This window comes from Phyllostomus hastatus, unplaced genomic scaffold, assembly GCF_019186645.2.
Source record: "Phyllostomus hastatus isolate PE091 unplaced genomic scaffold, TTU_PhHast_1.1 phas_contig_58, whole genome shotgun sequence".
NCBI classification, from domain to species: domain Eukaryota; kingdom Metazoa; phylum Chordata; class Mammalia; order Chiroptera; family Phyllostomidae; genus Phyllostomus; species Phyllostomus hastatus.
This window is the reverse complement of record NW_025333916.1, coordinates 57,180,399-57,199,689: the sequence shown is the minus strand read 5'-3', so window position 1 is coordinate 57,199,689 and position 19,291 is coordinate 57,180,399. Positions and strand designations below refer to the sequence as shown.

The 19,291-nt window shown below is 52.7% G+C and overlaps 1 protein-coding gene across 2 annotated transcripts in view; it reads right to left on the bottom strand.

Annotated features, from left to right (window-relative positions):
• Positions 1–19,291, bottom strand: part of EGFLAM (EGF like, fibronectin type III and laminin G domains) — a 137,870-nt gene that overhangs the window by 51,023 nt on the left and 67,556 nt on the right. For both annotated transcript variants that reach the window (XM_045848236.1, XM_045848237.1), the window contains exon 7: positions 14,352–14,518. In XM_045848236.1, the coding sequence (XP_045704192.1) occupies positions 14,352–14,518 (167 nt within the window). The remainder of the gene's footprint in view (positions 1–14,351; positions 14,519–19,291) is intronic.

The window sequence follows — 19,291 nt, the reverse complement described above, 5'->3', positions numbered from 1 at the left end:
CTGGCCCGTGGGCCGTGCCGCAGGAAGGATCCTTACAGGGTCAGACTGCCCCCAAGTCCTCAGACATTCCCTCAAAACCGCCCCCCTTCCTGACCCTCTCCCCAGCTCAGACTAGAAGTTTCAAGTTGAAAGAGACCTCAGACACCAGACAGTCCAAACTTCTCAATCCATAAATGTGTGAATTGAGGCCACAGAGGAAAAGTGACTTCCTGCCCCTTAACTCCCCCACACCCAGAAGTCAGTCTTGAAGAAGGAAACTCCTTCAAGAAAAGGACCACGCCGTGCCGTGTTGCTGCAGGTACAAAGTGCTGCCGCAATGAGAATGGAAATGATTCCAGATTCTCTGCTCATCTTGACAAGGAAAATAAGGCGTATACTACTCACTGGATAAAGTTCGTTGGTCTTTATATAAATCACTCTGTGTTGACACTGTATATACAACATATCTCCTTGACGCCAGATGTTCCTTAGTTTGGGAACAGAAAGGGCATGAGATAAGAGTGGGCAAAGGAATATGAAATTACAAAGACTCAGAGTCAAAGAAATTTTGACTTTTGTAGAAAGATGTTAGCAATCAGCTAGCACAGCAAGTCCATTTTACAGAGGGGTAAACTGATGCCCAGTGAACCCATGGGACTCGCCCAGAGAGGCAGCTCACTCATGGCAGAGCTGGTCTGGAATTCTGGGCTCCCGCTGCTGTACTCAAGTACTCTTCGCAGCATCTCAAACTTCCCGTCTCCCCTGGTAACCCAGGCTAATAGTCATTTTCCCATTTCTGATAGGAAGGGAATGCACACAGAGAGGACCAGGCGCAGCAGGACTAGAAGGGACCTGGAACAAAGCTCCCTGCTGTGGCGTCCCGCCAGCCACCACCTCAGATCTCAGAGCCAGGGCTCACATGAAATTCTTGCTGATGCTATTTCTAAATGAAGACAGAATGCGCAGTCCCAGCCGGTGGTGAGAATTCTCCCAGTAGCCTGGGGCTATTGTAATTAAAGCGCATAACTTATCCCTTTCTACTTGGCACTTTGTTAATTAGGAAAAGAGAACATTAAAAAGCGGGCATTTACTTAAAACCAGGATAGTCTAGCCACTGACTGCATGCAAAACAAGTTCAAGGGTATTCTGCTGTAGGAGAAGCTAATGCGCGAAATCCAAATTTCTATTAATTAGCTAAGGATGGCTTTTGTTTTACACAATAACTGTATGTTTGTTTTTATAAAAGTAACACAGCTTTTCTGTATATACCTAGTGAGTTTCTTTGATGTATCAAGATGGTATAATTGCAATTTTTAAAATCCCAACAGGTTTTTTCATGGAATTCAAAAACTGATTCTATAGTGTACGTTGAAGAGCAAAAGGCCAAGAACAGACAGGGCGATCTTGAAGAAGAACAAGGTGGAGAATTACCTATGAGGTACCACGACTTTATAAAGCTGTAGAAATTAAGACAGTGTGGCCCTGAGAAAGGGCAAAGCAATAGATTATAGGACTCAGGGGCAGACCCACAATGTACACAGGTGTGATGCACCAGAAGATGCCATCACTAATCAGGGAGAAAGGGTGAAGGATTCAGTGAGTGGCGCTGGGGTGACTGGTTCTCTGTATGAAAAGAAACACTAAATCAGGCTCCTTCTTCTCCACACCTAGAAGCAAATCCCAGGTAGATTCAACCCCTAAATATGAAAACCAAAAATGTTAAACGTGTAGAATAAAAGATAGGATTTTGCTTAATTAGTTTAGGAAAGGGAAGTAGTTTTAAAAACCTAGAAAACATAAATTGTAAGTAAAAACTGAAATATAATTACATGAATCAAATACTTCTTTTCAATAATTCATATAATTAATAAGTAAAGTAGAGGATAAGTCACAAAGTAGCAGAGGTTTGCTGCACATGTTATTAAGGATTAGTATTTAAATGTATGTATGTAACTAATGCACCTATAAATTAATGTTTATTAATGTTTATCTATATATGCTTATATAGCAGTAAAAAAAACAGTCAAATCGTATGAACAGTCAATTCACAGGAAGACTAACAGGTGTGAAATCGTGTGCAAGCTCACTAGGGAAGGGGAAGATGCAAATCCAAACAGTAACGACCTATCACTTTCCAGCCCCAGCACGGCCTTCCTTAAAAGCCTGGTAACAGCGGTGTCCACCTCGGTGAGAAGGCGCAGCAGGAAGGAACTGGACGCACTGCCAGGGGCAGGGGTGATCACCGCAGACACGCAGGGGACCGATTTTCTAACAGGTGATGGAGCTGAAGACAGGCGTGCCCGACCACCTCGCAGTTCTACCTGTGAGCGCGTGCTCAAGGAGACACACGCGAGATTGTTGGCTGCCGCACGTGTATCGTGGCAAGGATCGGAACAGTGGGGACGACCAGTGTCAAAATGAGCGAATACACGATGGCGTGCGCATATGGGGGCCGCCGCACAGCAGCGACGCCTCACTGAGGAACTAGAACCAAAGTTCAACCCCCGCGAAAGTCAGAAAACTAGTCACGAACGGGTGCTTGCCATGGCACTGCAGTTGTGAGAAATTAAAGAAAGTTCAAAACCGTGGGGTGCAGGGGGGTGTCCATTTCCTGCCTGTGCACCCCTCTGGCCTTTGGCCCCATGCACACCCTCAGAGATCCCCCTTCCACGCGCAACCAGACCCTGCTGACCCTCATCCCCCGCGCCTTGGGAGAAATCTCACTCCGCTTTCCCCGGCCATCCCCAACCTCACTGCGACTCCTAGGCCAGCCCACCGCCCCGCGCAGTCAACAACCAAGTCAGCCCCGCCCCCGGCCCCGCCCGGCCCCGCCCACCGCGGGCTGCAGGGCGCCTCGCGTGCGCTGTCTGCCCCTGCGCCAGTGCACTGAGTCCTCCCCCCACCTCGCCACTGGGCCTGTGACGTAAGTGAAGGGACACAGAAGGACACTGATTCTAAAGAGGTAGGTCGCTATGGCATCTCATCACGTCACGACGAAAGGACGCTATTCGAGGGCCCGTGGCAGTTCTACAGGCGCGTCTGCTCGCTGGACTGGGTCGTGAACCCCTGGAAGGCCAGGGCTGGTCCAGTTCCCTTTGAAAAGGGTTTGGCGAAAACAGGTCTTTGTGACATTAATGGCTGTGTCTTTATGGTGACTTCTCTACTGCATGCACCCTTACTTTATGCCTCTCGGGGCTAACATGTAGTTTATATGAAACTGTATTCAATTTCCTTATACATTTGACTCGGCTGTATTCACACTGAAGACTTCAAACCAATCAGTGGGCAGTAAAGCAATTCAGTTGTTTGTATCATTAAGACGCAACACTGGTGATACGTAAGATACCATAAAGGCCGCGGGTCGCTGAAGAGATTTCAGCTTCTCCCGGAGAACTTCTCTTTCCAGTGCAAAAATTAAATCTAAAATCTAAAACTAAACACTAAAATCTAGAACTCGGCCCTCTCTCTCCCGTTTCGGTCGGCACTCGTTAGCCGCGGCAGCGGTCAGGAAGCCGAGGCAGTGTGCATGCAGACCTGCTGGTTCTGCCCGGTCTGAACCCTGTCCAGTGACTGCAAACTAATTCCCAAGGACTCTCCACGCTCTGAAAGTCTGTGACCTGTCGCCATCTGCTGGGTGACTTGTGAACTGCCGCGATCTGGGGACGCGCCTGCCTACCGGGTCCTGCCCATTGTGGGTCATTTCCTAACTGCTTGCGATCCTCAGAATCTGCTGAGCTCTGGAATCCCTTAGGACCATGGGATCTAGACCACCGATGGGAGGAACATCCCACGGGGCCAGGAGGAGCCTACCGTCACATTTTTCAGTCCGGGAGAGCCTGGGGTGGAGCTAGAAGGCAGTTAATCGTGCTCCAGACCTCTGCTCTCCGTGCCAGTGGGAGCGAGAAGCCGGAGCCACCAAAGCTTTGCGTGAGACCTGAGCTGAAACAATGGGTGGTTTCACCCATACAGCAGACGATTTCCTTCTTCCGAAAACAAAACGGTTTCAAAAGTGTGTTTAACTGTGGACAGTGTCTGTCACAATACTAGTGGTTGGACCAGCAGGTAAGAGGCCATAATGCCCGTGGCTGTGCAGACGTGTCTGGCCATCAGGGCACGCGAGAGAGGTCACGGCCCTGCCCCACTCCGCCCCCTGGAGGCACCCAAAGGGGAAACGTGCACTTGGACGTGCCGAAAGATACGGATGCTGCCCAGTGGCCCCGCTTTGAACACAGTAGTGAAACAACCTGAATGCCCATCGACGAAGGATCTGTTCAGCGAATGTGGTAGAGCTGCCAAGTGGAATACACTGTGGTCATCCCAAGTAATGAGGTAGATCTCCAGCTACTCCCACTCAAACATGTGCACAGCGCTTTGTTTCACCCCAGAAAGTGTATAGGTACTGTGATCTCATTATTGGATTAAAAAACTGTGGAAGATTATTATTTACCAAATGGTGATGGAGGCCACGTCTGGGTGCTGAGGTTAGAGACAATCTCAGCATCTTTATTTCATGCGCCTTTTACGCTGTTTGAATTTTTTCCTAATAAGAAGCATGGGTTCCTTTTTTCCAGTTAGAGACGACCAAAGCGCAGTTTCTGCTCTGGGATCACTACCACGGTTTTCCCTTCACTGGTACCCCTGCCCCCGCCCCCGCCCCCCAGAGTTCTTCCTTCACACACTAGTGAGAATGATGTTGCCGAACCCAAGCAAGTTCTTTTCACTCCTCCGGTCAAGCACCACCCTCCCCCCCACCCCCCTTCCAGTCTTCCCGTCTCTCTCTGAGCAAAAACCAAGTCCAGCGGCCTCCCAGGTCCCAATCAGCCTCCACCAACTGGGACCTCCTGTCCTTCCACACTCTCCCCTCCCTGCCCCCACCTCCCAGTCCGGCCACACAGCTGTCCCTCCCCTCCCCAAACACAGACCACCCCAGGAAGCTCCTGCATCATCAGGACCTCGCTGTCTGGTAGACTGCACTTCCCACAGGTGGGTGGGAGGGTAGACAGATGAATGGATGGGCAGACGGACAGACAGACAAGCGATCCAGGTGTGTATGTCAGAGTTCACCCCGTTCTTTTGGCTCGAACGTCACCTGCTCAGGAGGCTTTCTCCCACTGCCCGTCACTTCCCCAATTTGTTCTTCTGTGTGGCCTTCGTCGCCATCTGACATGCCACCCGCATCCCTTCCATTTACTTGTCCTCTCTCTCTGCCTGCCGGGTTAGAGTGTAAGCTCCGCAAGGTCAGGAGTCTTCCCTTTGCCCATTTTGTTCGGGGCCGCGTTCTCAGCCTCGGAAACAGCGCCCGCCCCATGGTGGGCGCTCAGGAGTCATTGGAGAGAATGAGTGGGCACACTGCAAAGGGACTCGGGGAGCTGATTCTTTAGAAGACGGGGGTCTCCCTCATCAGGGGGTCATCACCAGGCCAGGACCTGCCACAGAGGGACCTCGGGGAGCTTCCCCGCGTCCCCCGGGCCTCCGCTCCTCAGGTGCTGACTGAGGTGGTCCTCTGAGCTCTGTGTGTGTACAGACCCTCGATCAGCCAAAATTTCGGTGTGGGGTCTCATGATCTCCTAGGCTCAGTGCGCTGTGCTAAACAGGCAGAGATGAATGAGGTGACGTCTAGGTTCTAAATCAACGAGTGAGAGACCAATGCATACTTTTGGACTCCATAAAAGGCACCATTCTCTCATCATATGCGATGATACTATTGCTTCTTGGGGTGACTCCTTCCCTGTGCACCCCAGATTCGCCTCTGCCCCTCTGCGCTCTGTCCGGGCGCCGCAGGAGGCTGGCCCGAGCGGCTCCCAGCCAGGCTCTGCCCATCAGGAAGGAGTCCAGCGGGAGAGTGGGAGGAGGGAGGAAAGGGAGTCAGACTCTCTGTTCTCCAGCTTCCATCCTGCGAGGGTGTCGCAGGACACGTGTCTGAAGGTCACGGCTCTGGCCGGATGGCACTCCCTGTCTGTCTCCAGAAGTTGGCGACTGCTTCCTCTCGATTTCCTTTCGTCTGTCTGAACATGTGCACACAGTCCCTGCTCTGGATTCATTTGGAATGACCCAACTGCACGTGCCCCCGTCTCCTGCTGGGCGTCTGGTGACCCCCGACATCATCGGACGAGTCCTCTTTCCTCCCATGGTTGTGCCTGACTTGCACGTGTGTGTGTGTGTGTGTTTGTTCCACACTTGGCTGTGCAATCAGATGCGACCCAACCGAATCGGCCAGCAGCACTGTCCCTCCCGTCCGTCCGTCAATCACTGTGTCGGGCTGACTTCACGTAACTCCTTCTCTGGGCTAAACCGAGGCTGGGGCCCGACTGGTGCTCATCAAGGAACCCGACTCCCGGACTGAAACACTCAGAACCCGTCCAACCAGGGAGTGGTGCGAACATCACAAGGGCTTTAATGGAAAGAACGGTGAAGGTTAACCATGAAATGAGGAGTCTGAAGGAAAGAGAACAACATGGATAACGGGGAAATGGAAGGCAGCAAAGGGAAAACTGTTCACGTTTGGGTGTGGCTCGGTTCCACACATGACTGTTTAAAAACCCGTCGGGACGGAGAGGAGTGAACAGCACGGAGTTGCTCACTCGCATGTGGCTGGCTGACGGAGCAGATGCTGCAGCTGAAACCGGGGCACCGGGAGTGCCTTTCTTCGGAACATTTTATTTGCTTATTTATCACTTGCTTTAGCCTTTCTTCTCCAACTAGCTGGAGGGGGTGAAATATCAGTGTACGGATAACACGTAAACATATGGTGATGAGGGATGCACAGAGGCCTCGGAAGAGCCATTAGCAGGGAGCGGGTATTTACACAGCCAAGTGAATCCTTTCCCTCAGCCCCAGTCGGGTGGTGCCAGGGACTGCTGCTCGGATTCACACGCAGCGGGGTGCAGCACGCCCAGCGAGCGTGCGAGCGAGCAGAGGGCGCCTGAGTGCAGAATCACACCCGGAGTTACGTCTATGTGCGGACCGCACCCTTAGCATGCAGATTGCCCGGGCTTGGAGCAAAACAAATGATTTGTTCTCTCTCCTGTTTCCTCGTGCGTCTTCCATTCCCGAGGTTTACAAACCCGTGAGCTCACCGATTTGTCGGCCTCTTCACTCCCAGCTCCGGGAGCGAGGCCAAGCAAAGCCAGCCCTGCCCCAGCTGCTCTCTCTCTCGCTGCGTCAGGGGCAGCCCCAGCCTCTCTGAGCACAGCTGGGTCACAGGCTCTCCGCGTCTCTTATTTATTTCGGAACGTTCATGTGAAAAGTGACTTCCAGGGACATCTACCAAGGCGGCAATTTCATTCACACACACTCACTGATTGGTTCCAAGTTGGACAAAATTGCTCCCCGTGAGAGGATTTCCCAGATTTCCCAGAGGAACTGTAGAGGTCAGCCAGCTATGTCCCAGAGGCCACACCTGGACAGCCACCTGCTTTTGTACTGCTGAAATGTCACGGCCCAAGATGCAGCTGCTCCCTCCTGGTGCCAGCTCAGCAAATGGACACTCGGGGTGCCTGTACATGCTCTGCTTGACCAGAAACACAGACTGTTCCACCAGCCAATCCGCCAACGCCAGCTCTGAGCTCTATACCGACTTCCTCCTTCCTTATTGACTTCCCACTTCCCTCTCTCTTTCCCGTTCCTTATTCTTGAGCCTATGAAAGCTTCCTGCCTTTGGCCGCATCTCCCAGTTTGCTGATCTCTGAGAACGGAGACTGCTCCCTCAGGGAAGCATTGAGTCACCTTGGTTTCTGTCATCTCACCTGTCTTCTCTAGTCATGTTTAACAATACAGGAGCTCAACGTGGTCTTTGCACTCTTAAATGGTTGAAAAAGCTTCAGAAACGGATAATCTCTTGTGACACAGGAAAACTATATGAAATTCACATTTCAGTGTCCACTGAAATGGACAGTGTCACGGGGACACAGGTGCATGCATTGTCTGCAGCTGCTTCCACGCCGAGGCGGCCTGAAAATCCCACCTAGCCACTACCTTGCCCTCCAGGGAAAAATCTGAGGACCCTCGCGTAAGGGAGTGGGTAACAGTGAGGAGGTTAAGAACACACGAGCACACACACACACACATAACTACCAGGGGCGCGGCGCTAACTCTGGACTTTCCTCGTTTCCCCTTCCCTCTGGCCTGATCCAGGCTGTGCCTGAGGCGTGACGGCCGTGAAACTGTTTTGTGCCTCACCATCTGAATCTCGGATGTCTCTTCAACCCACAGCCTTAAAACTCACCAACCGACCAAAACCCGTGCCCGCGAGTCTTCCTGACCGCACTCCTGGGGCCCCTCGTATCCTTCCACTTCCGTCCGCAGAGCTTTGGCTCCTGGACCTTTGTTTCTGAGTTGTGACGTTCTGATGCCTCCAAGTCCCGAGAGCCTCGGGGCGTGAGTCACAGAGAGAGAGCCGCAGACCAGCTGCCGCCGCCCAGGGAGTCACACCACCCTTCAGTGATCGCTCCTGGGCCAACTCCCCTTCATCTTGGAGAGGGAGGAGAGGCTGTAACCTCTATTCACATGCATTTCCCCCAAAATAACCCCGAGAAGTAGGAAACATTACCTACGGCAGGCATCACTGTACCCATTTTACAGATGAGAACACTGAGGCCCGGAGGGATTAAGTGCCCTTCTCCAGAAGATATCTCACGGCAAGGCAGTAAGAGCACAGCTCTCCTGGCCTTCAGGCCCAGGCGTGCCGGCCACATCCCGCTCTGTCTGAAGGAGCCGATGACTGGAGGCCGTGGGGGGCGTTCGGGGGTTGGTGAGGACTGTTCAAAGACGGCAGACTATATGGGTGACGAAGAGTGGTGGGGACATTGGAAGAGCTGCTTCCCGCCCCTCCCTGATCACTTCCTGCAGGCCACCTGGTGCAGGCCACTGCCTCTGTCCCCACTTCCTCCTCCTCTGCTCACTGCTGCGGCCGGTTCAGGGCCACAGCTACCCCATAGGAGGCCTCCCTAGTGACCGGGATAAAGGAACTCTCTCTTGTGGCTGCAGAGTGACAACATCTACCCAGGAATGCTGGGACGCTGAACACCAGCTCCCTGGGGAGACGGTCAGGCAATTAAACACAAGGGCCCGGATCTCAGAGCAAACCTGGGCCAACGCCAGATTCACACGCGGACACTTGCGTGACGAACGGCGTAAACAGACGCAGGCCAACAAGAGCCGAACTGAGTGACGTGTGAGGGAGCAGGAAGGCAGAGGGGACAGAGTGGGGTGAGGGGCGGGGGCGGGGCGGGGCGGGGAGCACGGCGGAATCAGGGTTACCGCAGAAAGTTGGTTGCTTTGAGCCGGGGCGGGTTTGCCTCAGCTCACTCAGGAGAAGGAGGTGTTTCTGGAACTGCTGGAGAACTTGGGGTGCGGGGAGAACACGGCAGAAAACAAAGAAACCAAACATCTCTCACGCCTCCCTATGCGATCTCCGAGGCTCTGAGACCATAACTAGACTTACTAGCACCAGAGGAGAAATGTAGTAGAAAAATGATGAAAGCCGAGCCCTGGCTGGCGTAGCTCAGTGGATTGAGCGCGGGCTGCGAACCAAAGCATCACAGGTTCGATTCCCAGTCAGGGCACATGCCTGGGTTGCAGGCCACAGCCCCCAGCAACCACACATTGATGTTTCTCTGTCTCTTTCTCTTTCTCCCTTCCTTCCCTCTCTGAAAATAAATAAATAAATAAATAAAATCTAAAAAAAAAAAAGAAAAATGATGAAAGCTTATTCTTATGATCAAGAAAGAACACGGGCACACAATAAGGGCTTGGTGGGAAAATGCCCGGTTTCCTTGCTCACCCTCCACACCACTAACTTGTTCTCTTCCTCGCGGGAATCTCCCTCGCACACCAATTTTCCATCCTTCTTGTCTTGCCCTTCACCCCCCCGGGTTTGCTTTCTCCATTCTTTCCTTCCTGCCTCCTCCTTTTACTCTGTTCACTTTTTCTCATCTGTGACACATTGCGATTCTGGGCGCTCGACTCTGCCTGCAAACCGTGCCGACGGGGCGGGCGACCCCGGCAGGTTCCTAGACCAACTCTCTCCTCCGTCTCCTCACTGAGTTTCCCGGACCGCGGCAGTGGGCAGTCAGCCAGCCTCCAAGGCAGCGCCTGTGTCGTCGGTCACATTCGGTCGCTCCTGCACTCAGTCAGTACTCATGAGCGCCTCCTTTCTGCCGGGTGTGGCAAAACCACCTCGAGCAAACCACTCCACCCCAGGGTGGAGCTTACCCTGGAGGCTCAAAACAGATGACACGGGCTTCGGGCACAGAAAGGGCCCAGGGGACCTCAGGCAGGAACGGGGCTGAGGTGACAGCGAGGGCAAAGCCTGTCCGAGGAAGTGACATCGGTGCTAAGGAGCGGGAGATGGGAACCGTCAAGGCAGAGTCTGGGGAGGGAGAGTTCCAGCAGGGACAGTGGGGTGTAAAAGCCCCCAGGCGGGAAAGAGGGAAATGAGTTTTGATAGGAAGGAAAGGGCACCTTCAGCTGGGGACGGCCCTGAGGATGCCAAGTTCACTTCGGTGGAGAACCGGGCTCTATCTCCACCTCCGTCTCAGAGACAGAGAACCAGAAATTACATGATCTGGGGGCCAGGGTTACCTACCCGCCCAGGGAAGGGTAGTGTGTTTCTAAAGTTGGTCCCATGTGTGAGTTACTTTTGATTCCATTTCATCTGTCTTTGGTAAAAAGAGAAACACTTTTTGACTTTGGCCATCTCTATTATTTATAGTTCATATTGTCATTACTTGTCCCATCCTTCTCGGATCCCAGAGAATAAATGCCAGGCGGGGCAGGGCTCCATCCACCCTTTGGAGGGTGTGACTTTACCCTCCAAAGTCACACATGCACCGTGTCTGTGAGGGTCCACAGAGACCCCTGTTCCGACTGGCTCGTTTACGAAATTAATCACAGGGGTAAAAGAATGCCATGGAGCACCAAGGCAGATTATAATGCTGCTGGCATTGCTTAAAAAATGTAGCTGGCTGGGGCAAAAAGTGAGAGACCGTGACCTTAGCCCCCGTGTTGCCTTAGAGGACCAGAGCAGGCACTGGCAGGTGAGGTGAGTCCCCGGTTAACTGGAAGGAAGCAAACTCAGGGGAGCACGATTGTTTGTCCAGGTCACTGAAACACTCCTTAGGGCGCAGGGACACTAAAACATCTTACGGTTTTCATCCCTTGCACAGTGACTTTGTGGAGATAAGCCATGGACACTGAGTGCACCTAGCAACACCCCAGTAAAGCCATCAACACCCTCCCCCTTCCTCACTCAGTTGGGAAGAGCACTGATAAAACCCTGGCCCTGGCTTTCATTAACCACCGACACAAAAGCAATGGAGGTCTAGGAGTTGTCCCATGAAGCAATGAAGCTGCTAATGGGCGCTGGCATTGATAGGTCCCAGCGAATTCAATGCTGGCTCATTAGAAGAGCTGAAGTGTTGTGTTTCCTTGGAACGAGGATGGTGGAGGCCTAAAACAGGCAGGAGGAGCCCGGCAATAGGCTGTGCCCAGGGCGGGATCTAAGGGCTCCCAACGGGCACTCTGTGCCTCAGCAGTGACCTTGAACATCCCGTACTGAAGCTCACTGTTCAGGGAGCAAAGGGGGCGTCACACCAAGAACACATCCCTGCAAGAAGGACCCTGAGGAGGGGGAGCCCAGCAGGTAGCCATACTGTTCTCAGAAATTCCTTCAGGGCCACCTTCAAACTATTTACCTGGGCTGGGGTCTAACCAATTGGGAGGGCTGCGGGCTGCTGGTCCCAGGGCTACACCGATGCATGCTGGGTGGATTTCAGGCTCACGTGGATGTACGGTATGGCTCACAAGTTTTCAATGAAAAACATTCTCACAGGCTGGCCCCGAGCCGCCAGACCTCCCGGGCCCATCCGTTGGGTGTCATCACCCACCTCGCCACTCTCGCGCTACTTGGCATTAGAAGAATAGCAACATCCTTTCATTTGAATCTCACTCAGGGAAGTGGCTCCACCGGCAGCCAACCCTGAATTCAGATCTCGCCTTTATGATTTTCATTCTTGGCAAAACACATAACCTTTCAAAAACCTCAATCTTCAAAAATCTACAGAAAGGAACGCCATCTCGCCAACACGGGGCTTTCTGGGAGGATGGACACGGGATTTGCTCGGTGCAGTACCCCATGTGGGGCCTGGCCCACGGGCGGCTTTCGCGACGGCAGCCCTGGTACCTACACTCGACTGCAGTGCAAACGAGTGCTCCTGGGGAACGCGGCAGTTTCGTATATTGGAAACTGGGTTCTGGAAACAAAATAAAGGTCTAAACTAGAAGCAAAGAAGAGTGCGGGCTTCTCTAAAGCAGCAGATGTGATTGTGAGAAGGCACGCAACGGAAATCCCAATTACCGCACTTTCTTCGGCGTCCGTGAAAGAGGCCGTCGGATACCGTCTGTGTCCGGCGTCCTGGTTTAAGGAGCTGTATCCAGGTAAGAGCAGTTCAATTGTATTCCTTAAGAGTATTTCATAACCCAGAGTTTTCCCTGAGTCAGCCACCTCCCCGTACACAGTCACTTTGAAAGGATAAAATTTGACTTTGCGTAGGAGACCAGTTGTGACGAAATGTTGCGTGTCTGTAAAGTGCTTTCACATCCTTATCCCACGTCACCCACAGGCCTGGGGTCCACCAACGGGGCGATGACTATCAGAAACTCCAAGGCCAGACAGACCAGTGCTCCAGTTTAAACAGAGAAAGCCCACGGGATGCCCCGCCCCGCCCCACTCCGGTGACCACACCCACGTCCAGGCCAGCGTGCGCTGCTCCACCGCACCCTGCTCCTGTCCCGTCTCTGTGGAGGAGACACCATGGATGGAAGGAAGGCGCTGAGTGTGGGTCAGCTTGCAATGTGGGAGCAGAGGCGTTCGGCGCTGGGGGAGGCGGGGGGCGGGCACCCTGGGCGCCTGCTCTGCTTGTCACAAACTAAATGTCAAAAAGTCGGATCCGAGGCTTGTCCCAGCTCCTGTCACCCCGATTTTTGGTCGCGCATCACAAGTTTAACGAAAGATGATAGCACACACCTCAGCCCGAAAGAGCAGAGGGAGGCCCTCCTTGGATGTGAAACAGAATCGTTGAGATTTCTTCTAGAAAGAAGGAGCTTCATGGCCCACTGTGTGCCTGGGGAGCTTTAGCTTCTGAACTCTGAAGAAGAGGAGTCCACCCTCACAATTCACAGTTACTGTGCTTGTAACAGTGTGTGTGTGAGTCTGTGTGTATGTGAGTGTGTGTGTGTGAGTGTGTGTGTGGTCCACCTCCCCCCAGAATCCCACTTGAAGGGTGAAGGATGGAGCCCTGACACTCAAGGACAGGGCAAGGTTATTCTCAGAAGAGCCAAAATTCCTAGCACTTGGAGGACTCGGTGAATCTCCACCCCCGAGAAGAGCGTTGACCTTGGAAGTCAGCTGTGTGGGAGTTTTGAGAGCAGAGAGGAGCTGACTCAGATCCACTAACCGATAGAAATGGCGCTCTGTGCCGGCCGGCTGGAAGCCAGCTGATCCGGGGCACAGCATCAGGTACGCTTCCTTCCCAGGTAAAGAGGGCCCAGGGCGACCACAGGGCCCTTCGGACAGAAACTTGGAGGAATTTATTGGCAAAAACTGGGGAGATTACACTTGAAACAAAAAAGGGGCAACATTCAGCTCTGAGGCCTCCCCACTCCACAGGGTTGCCGCTGCTTGTCGACATGCCCCCACTCTGAGTGGACAAAGACCCCTACGCAGGGGTGGCAGGGTGGTCTCAGTGACCGAAGCACTGTTCCTGAATCACTCCTGGGAAAGCTTCTTAAAGCTATCATCAGAGCCTGACATTTCAACACTCCTCAGGAGCCCTGCTAGCTAGAGACCCAGGCTCCCCCAGTGCCCCGGAGAGGCCCTGTGACAGACAGGGACTGACTGACGCACCAGCTGGGCCCCAGTTACCTGTCACCCCCGCCACCAGGGCCTCCTTGGGTTGTCCCTGACTGTCACCCCAAGGGACTGATTTACCTACGTGTCCTTGATTGGCATGCGCACAGTAGCCCTGAAGAGCCCTGAAGAGCATTATTTTTAATCCTGTGATTCTTAAATGAACCCGAGTTCTCAAAAGATAAAACGCTGTGGGGGGAGACGGGGGGCTGTGGTATGTGCTCTGTTCCTGCGGTCGAGAAAGAACACTGACCTCACGCTCCCTGGGGGTGGTGCAGAAATAAATCTGCTGACCTCGAGTCCGGGTTGAGAGCCTCGGGCTTCCCAAGGGCTGGGAAAACTGCAGCAGAGAAGGCCCCAGAGCCCGTGCGGGCTGCCCTCCACAGGGCACCACGTGGGTCCTCCCCGGCGACCTCAGGGTTACCACGGGGCTGCATCTGCCCTTCCGCGGGGCCCCGGTACTCACGGGAGGTCCGGACGGTGTCACTGGGTGGGCTGCGGGGGCTGGGGCCGTGGGGGTTCACGGCCCTCACGGCAAACTGGTAGTTGGTGTGCGGATCGAGGCCCTTGATGACCATGGAGTCCATCTGGATGCGCTCTTGGATTAAGGCCCAGCTCTCGTCGAAATCTGGTCTGTATCGATCGAAGAACAAAACAAAACAAAAGGCGGTTGTTCGGAAACAGCAGAGGACGGGGGCACTCGCAGGCTGCATCAGCTGGCGGCGCCTGACCTCTGGGAGCAACGCTTACAAAAAATGAGCGAGCGCTTCCCACCCAGAAGTCATCTTGCCGTGAGGTCACAGGTCATCACTTCCAAGTCCCTGCCAATAGCAGCACGGAGATCACGTTCAGAGCCCGTTTTTAAGGACTGTTTAAAGACCGGCCGCTTCTCCTGGCACGGCCTTGACTGCGGCGAAAAGATCCCCACAGAGTTGTTCCTTGTCCAAGACTCTGTCTTCCAGATGCTCCATGAACAAGCCCTCCCCGGGCGGCCCCCGTTCCCGGGGGTCAGGAGAGCACAGGTTCCCTCCGCTCACAGTCTGCTCACGAAATAAACAGAGAGGGGGGTTTATGGGGCAACTCATGCGTAGGAATCGTCACAGGAAAAGCCAGGAAGATTCTGTGCGTGGCCGTTCTTCCTACTCTGCACGAAATTGCACCGCCGGGCCAGGGTGCGGAGTTTTCTCCTGTCCCCAGAGGGTGCAGACCTCCACTCAGAGCTGCCATCCAGGAGCAGCTGGGGGGGGGGGGGGGGGGAGTGCAGCCCCCGCCCCCCCACCCCCGGGGCTGACGGAGCTGCTCACGTCCTGCCTCTGCCACGTGCTAGCCCTGTTTACAGGGGTGGGGAGGGTGGGGCACAGAAAAACCAAAGTTATCTTCTGGAGGGCAGGACCCACTGGTAGTCCCTGCCTACACTGCTGCATGAGTGTCTGGGAACCCATCTGTATCAGTGCACCAGCTGGCGTGGTTGAGAGAGGCTGCATCTGGCTTCAGTGAAATTGTTTTGAAGACTCTTTCAACGCATTTGCCCATTCCACGATGGCTGATTTACAAGTGCACCCGCCCACATGGCACTGAGTGTCCAGCAGTTTTTCGACCAAAAACGGCAATGACCCCCCATGCCCCACCTTCTCTATTCACTCAATCTCACCCTATGTGACTTTTTTTGTTGTTTCCCCGGATGAAGAAAGTCCTCAAAGGGAAACATTTTGCCAATGTGGACAAGGTGAAACAAAAAACAGCAAGAGCACTGAAAGGCATCAGAATCGACGAGTTCGAAACCTGTTTTGAGCAGTGGGAAAGCATCTCAACAGGTGAGTTGCATCAAATGGAAAGCACTCTGAAGGTGACTGAAGCTTAAACATGTAAGAGTAAGTACACAATTTCTTATGAATAAATTCCGTTTGGGGGCGGTTCCCCATCATAACTTCTCTGAAGGTTCATTTTTCTCATCTCTAAAGTGGGAGTAACCAAAGTGCTTACCTAAGGGGCTGTCGTGCAGGTGAAATAAGATCCACGCCCTCAGCAGAGCGTGAGCACTCGGTGTGTGTCAGCCATTCATTATCCAAGGGACCGCCCCTCGGCCCAGAGCAGGTGGGCACCCCGGGCCACCTGCTCACGCTAGACTGGGTGCGGGTGGCCAGGCAGCACCTGGAATGCGGCTAGTCTAATCTGAGAGGTGCTCTGAGTGTAAAACACACACTGGATTTTAAAGGGGAAAAAATGTAACATATCTCCTGGACTACGTATTGAAATGTATTCTGGGTAATAAGAGCTGCCCAATGGGAATGATTGCGCGTGACCGGGGACAGCGTGAGTGGCCGAGTTGGACAGAGGGCCGGCTCTGTGTTAATAGCTAATAACGGTCACCACTTACCCAGTTCTTATGAAGTACAGCCATCCCCCCTTATGCAGGGGGGTCCATTTCTAGACCCCCAGTGGATGCCTGAACTGGACATAGTTCCGAACATACACTATGTTTTTTCCTATATGTACGTAGCACCTATATGTGATATAGGTGCACCTGTATGTACCAACATCTATATGTGATAAACGTAATTTACCAATTAGAGATCAACAAGAATCACTAATAATAAAATAGAACAATTATAACAAGGTACTGTAGTAAAGCTTATGTAAATGGGACTTCTCTCTCTCTCTGTCTCAAATATCTTAGGTACTGTGCTCACCTTCTGACTTAAAGGAAGCACTTCATGGCTTCTCATTGGCATTTCCAAATTGCTGGCATCTTGAACTTTGGGGCCATTAGTAAGTGAAACAAGGGTGACTTAAACACAAGCACTGCAGCATCACGACAGTGAGTCTGCCCTTCCTGTTGGTCACTCCGATGACCAAGATGGCTGCTAAGTGGCTGCTGGGCGGGCAGTGCACTCGGTGCGGACGCCCTGGAGAAAGCGATGAATAGCGCCCCCAGCAGGAGGAGTGGACTGGGACAATATGAGATTTTGTCACACTACTCAGAACAATGGGGCAATTTAAAATGCATGAATTAGTTATTTCTGAAACCTTCAGTGTAATATTTTCAGGTCACGGTTGACCACGGATCGCTGGAACCGTGGAGAGGGTAACCCTGATTGAGGGGGAACCCCTGGGCCAAGCATGCTGTAGCACTTCTAACTCACTGACTTCCCCCAGCTGCACCATGCAGTCGAGGATAATCTGAAACACCCCTCTCCCCATCCCCCCTTTTCAGAGAGGAAACTAAGGCATCAAACAGATGGGTCCTTTGCCATAGGTCGCACAGCTGATACTCAGTGAGGCCAACTCGGGGTGATGGGGGAAGGTCAGATTAAGAAAATGCTTGATACTGGATAAAACATGAGGGTGACACCGGCTGGGGCTATTCTCCACCCCGAAGCTTGCTGCCTGGCCACTCGCCCAGCGTTCTGCTGCTGAACACCTCTGCTCCCAGATATTCAGATGGCAAAGGCGGGGAAGATTGATGTCCATCATTTAAGAGCCACTTGCTGGGCAGGGAAACAGAGACCCAGTCTCCTGCAAGGAGTAGCTCAGGGGACACACACTTTGCTGTAGCAGATGCTTGCCTCGTTTCTCTTTAGTTAGCAGGGAGTGTTGAACGCCAAATGGAGGCCTCTCCCCCAGGAAAAGATGCTTCCCTAGGCTGCCCGTGGGGAGGAGGAGTTTGCCCGAGAATCCGAGCTCCTGGAGAAGCAGACAGAGGTCAGGGCAGGCCTTGGAGGCAGTGGGGCTCGGCCTCCTTCTTGATAGAAGCCCATAAGACAGGCTTCTATGTGAACTGACTTCATCATCAAAGAGAACACCTCAGTGAGTGGAAGGAAACACACTTACAAATGCAAACTAGCAAACCACTTCCCAGAGGAAAGCCCCAGGGAATACCCTAACAGCAAAGCCAGAAAAGATGACCTCCTCCTTTCCGGTGGTTGGTCGGTGCTTAGTCCCTGCCAAGCTCCCCTGTAGCTTTTATAAAGGAAGTGACCTCTGACTGTTCTCAGATGCGCGATCATTTACCCAAATATGTGCAACAGTCTTCACGTAAACATTACAGCACCCACCCCCCGCCCGCCCAAAAGGACGATTATTTTGTATTTGTTCATTTGATGCAGGAAAGAAAGCTCTCTTTTCAGCGAATAAGAGATTAAAATCATTAACCTTTAATTTCCTTATCTGGAGTGGGAGAGGCAGCTGGGGCAGATCTAACACCAGTTCCACACCTTTAACTCGGGGCCTCTGCTTTTCTCATGGGATTTGCACTTAAATGTTTTCAGAGTCTCTCAGGGTGCAGAAGTGAAAAGATGGGAGTGAGAAAGAGATAACCAGGCAAAAGTATTGTCTCAGATCACCCTCAAAACAATAGCTCCTTTTTAACCAAAGAAAATTATTTCATTCAACTACACAGCTGTCAGTCAAATCACCATAGCAACACTCGCCTGTCAGTTCCCCCAACAACCGAAAGGCCAGAGGGAGAGAAGCAGACTACGAATTCTCTGCTGCCCCAGGCGGAGGTGGGGAGCCACCAGCAGTGGGCACTGGAGGTGCCTTTCCGAATAGTGGGCGATGGTTGGGCCGGGCAGGCTGTATCTCTGGGGAGATGAGCGGAGCACCTCTGCAAGGTGGGTGGGCAGCGGAGTGCAGGGCCACGAGCAAGGTGTTGGCCGTGGCCCCCAAGTCCCAGTGAGCTGATTCAAGTGAGCAAGACCTGCTCAGCCGTTCATCTGGGTGGGAAGAAGCATTCCCACTGTGACTCAGAGCGCAGCCTTACAGATCACTTCTCAGAAAGTACGTGTGAGATTTTAGGTGTGAACATCATTTTTTCATGCTAAGGAAAGAGTCCTTAGCTTTTATCAGATTCTCAAAAGCGTTAAGAGTCACTTGTCTGGTTGAGTGTCTCATTCAAACCATGTGGGCACTGAAGGTAATACATTATCTGAAGTCACAGAATCACTGGGTGGTGTGTGTGTGTGTGTGTGTGTGTGTATTTTGCTTTATTCCCTTCTTTCTTTTGGCACTTTAAGCACCTCTCACACTGCCAACCTCATCCTCAGTGGACATTTTTCTTGGTTCCATCACACTGAGCAGGTAGCTGCCTTGGGCTAGTCATCTGGCAAGTGATCAGTGACTGTCAGCAGGGCACCCATCACAGAAGCTATGCTCTGGAGGTGCCAAGGAACAATAAACATACTGCTAGTCTCAAGGAGTTTACAGTCTAACTGGGAGATGATACACCTACGGATCAGCTGGAAGCCACTGCAGAAGAGCGTATTTCAAGAGCTCTGTTTGAACGGGTCCATGTGAACCAAAATCCAGGGAGAAGTCCACGAGGACCAGGGAGAACTTAAGTTGGATTTGGAACACATTCAGTGAGTTTGGATCACTGAAAGGAGCAGAGCATCTTTGGGTGGAGAA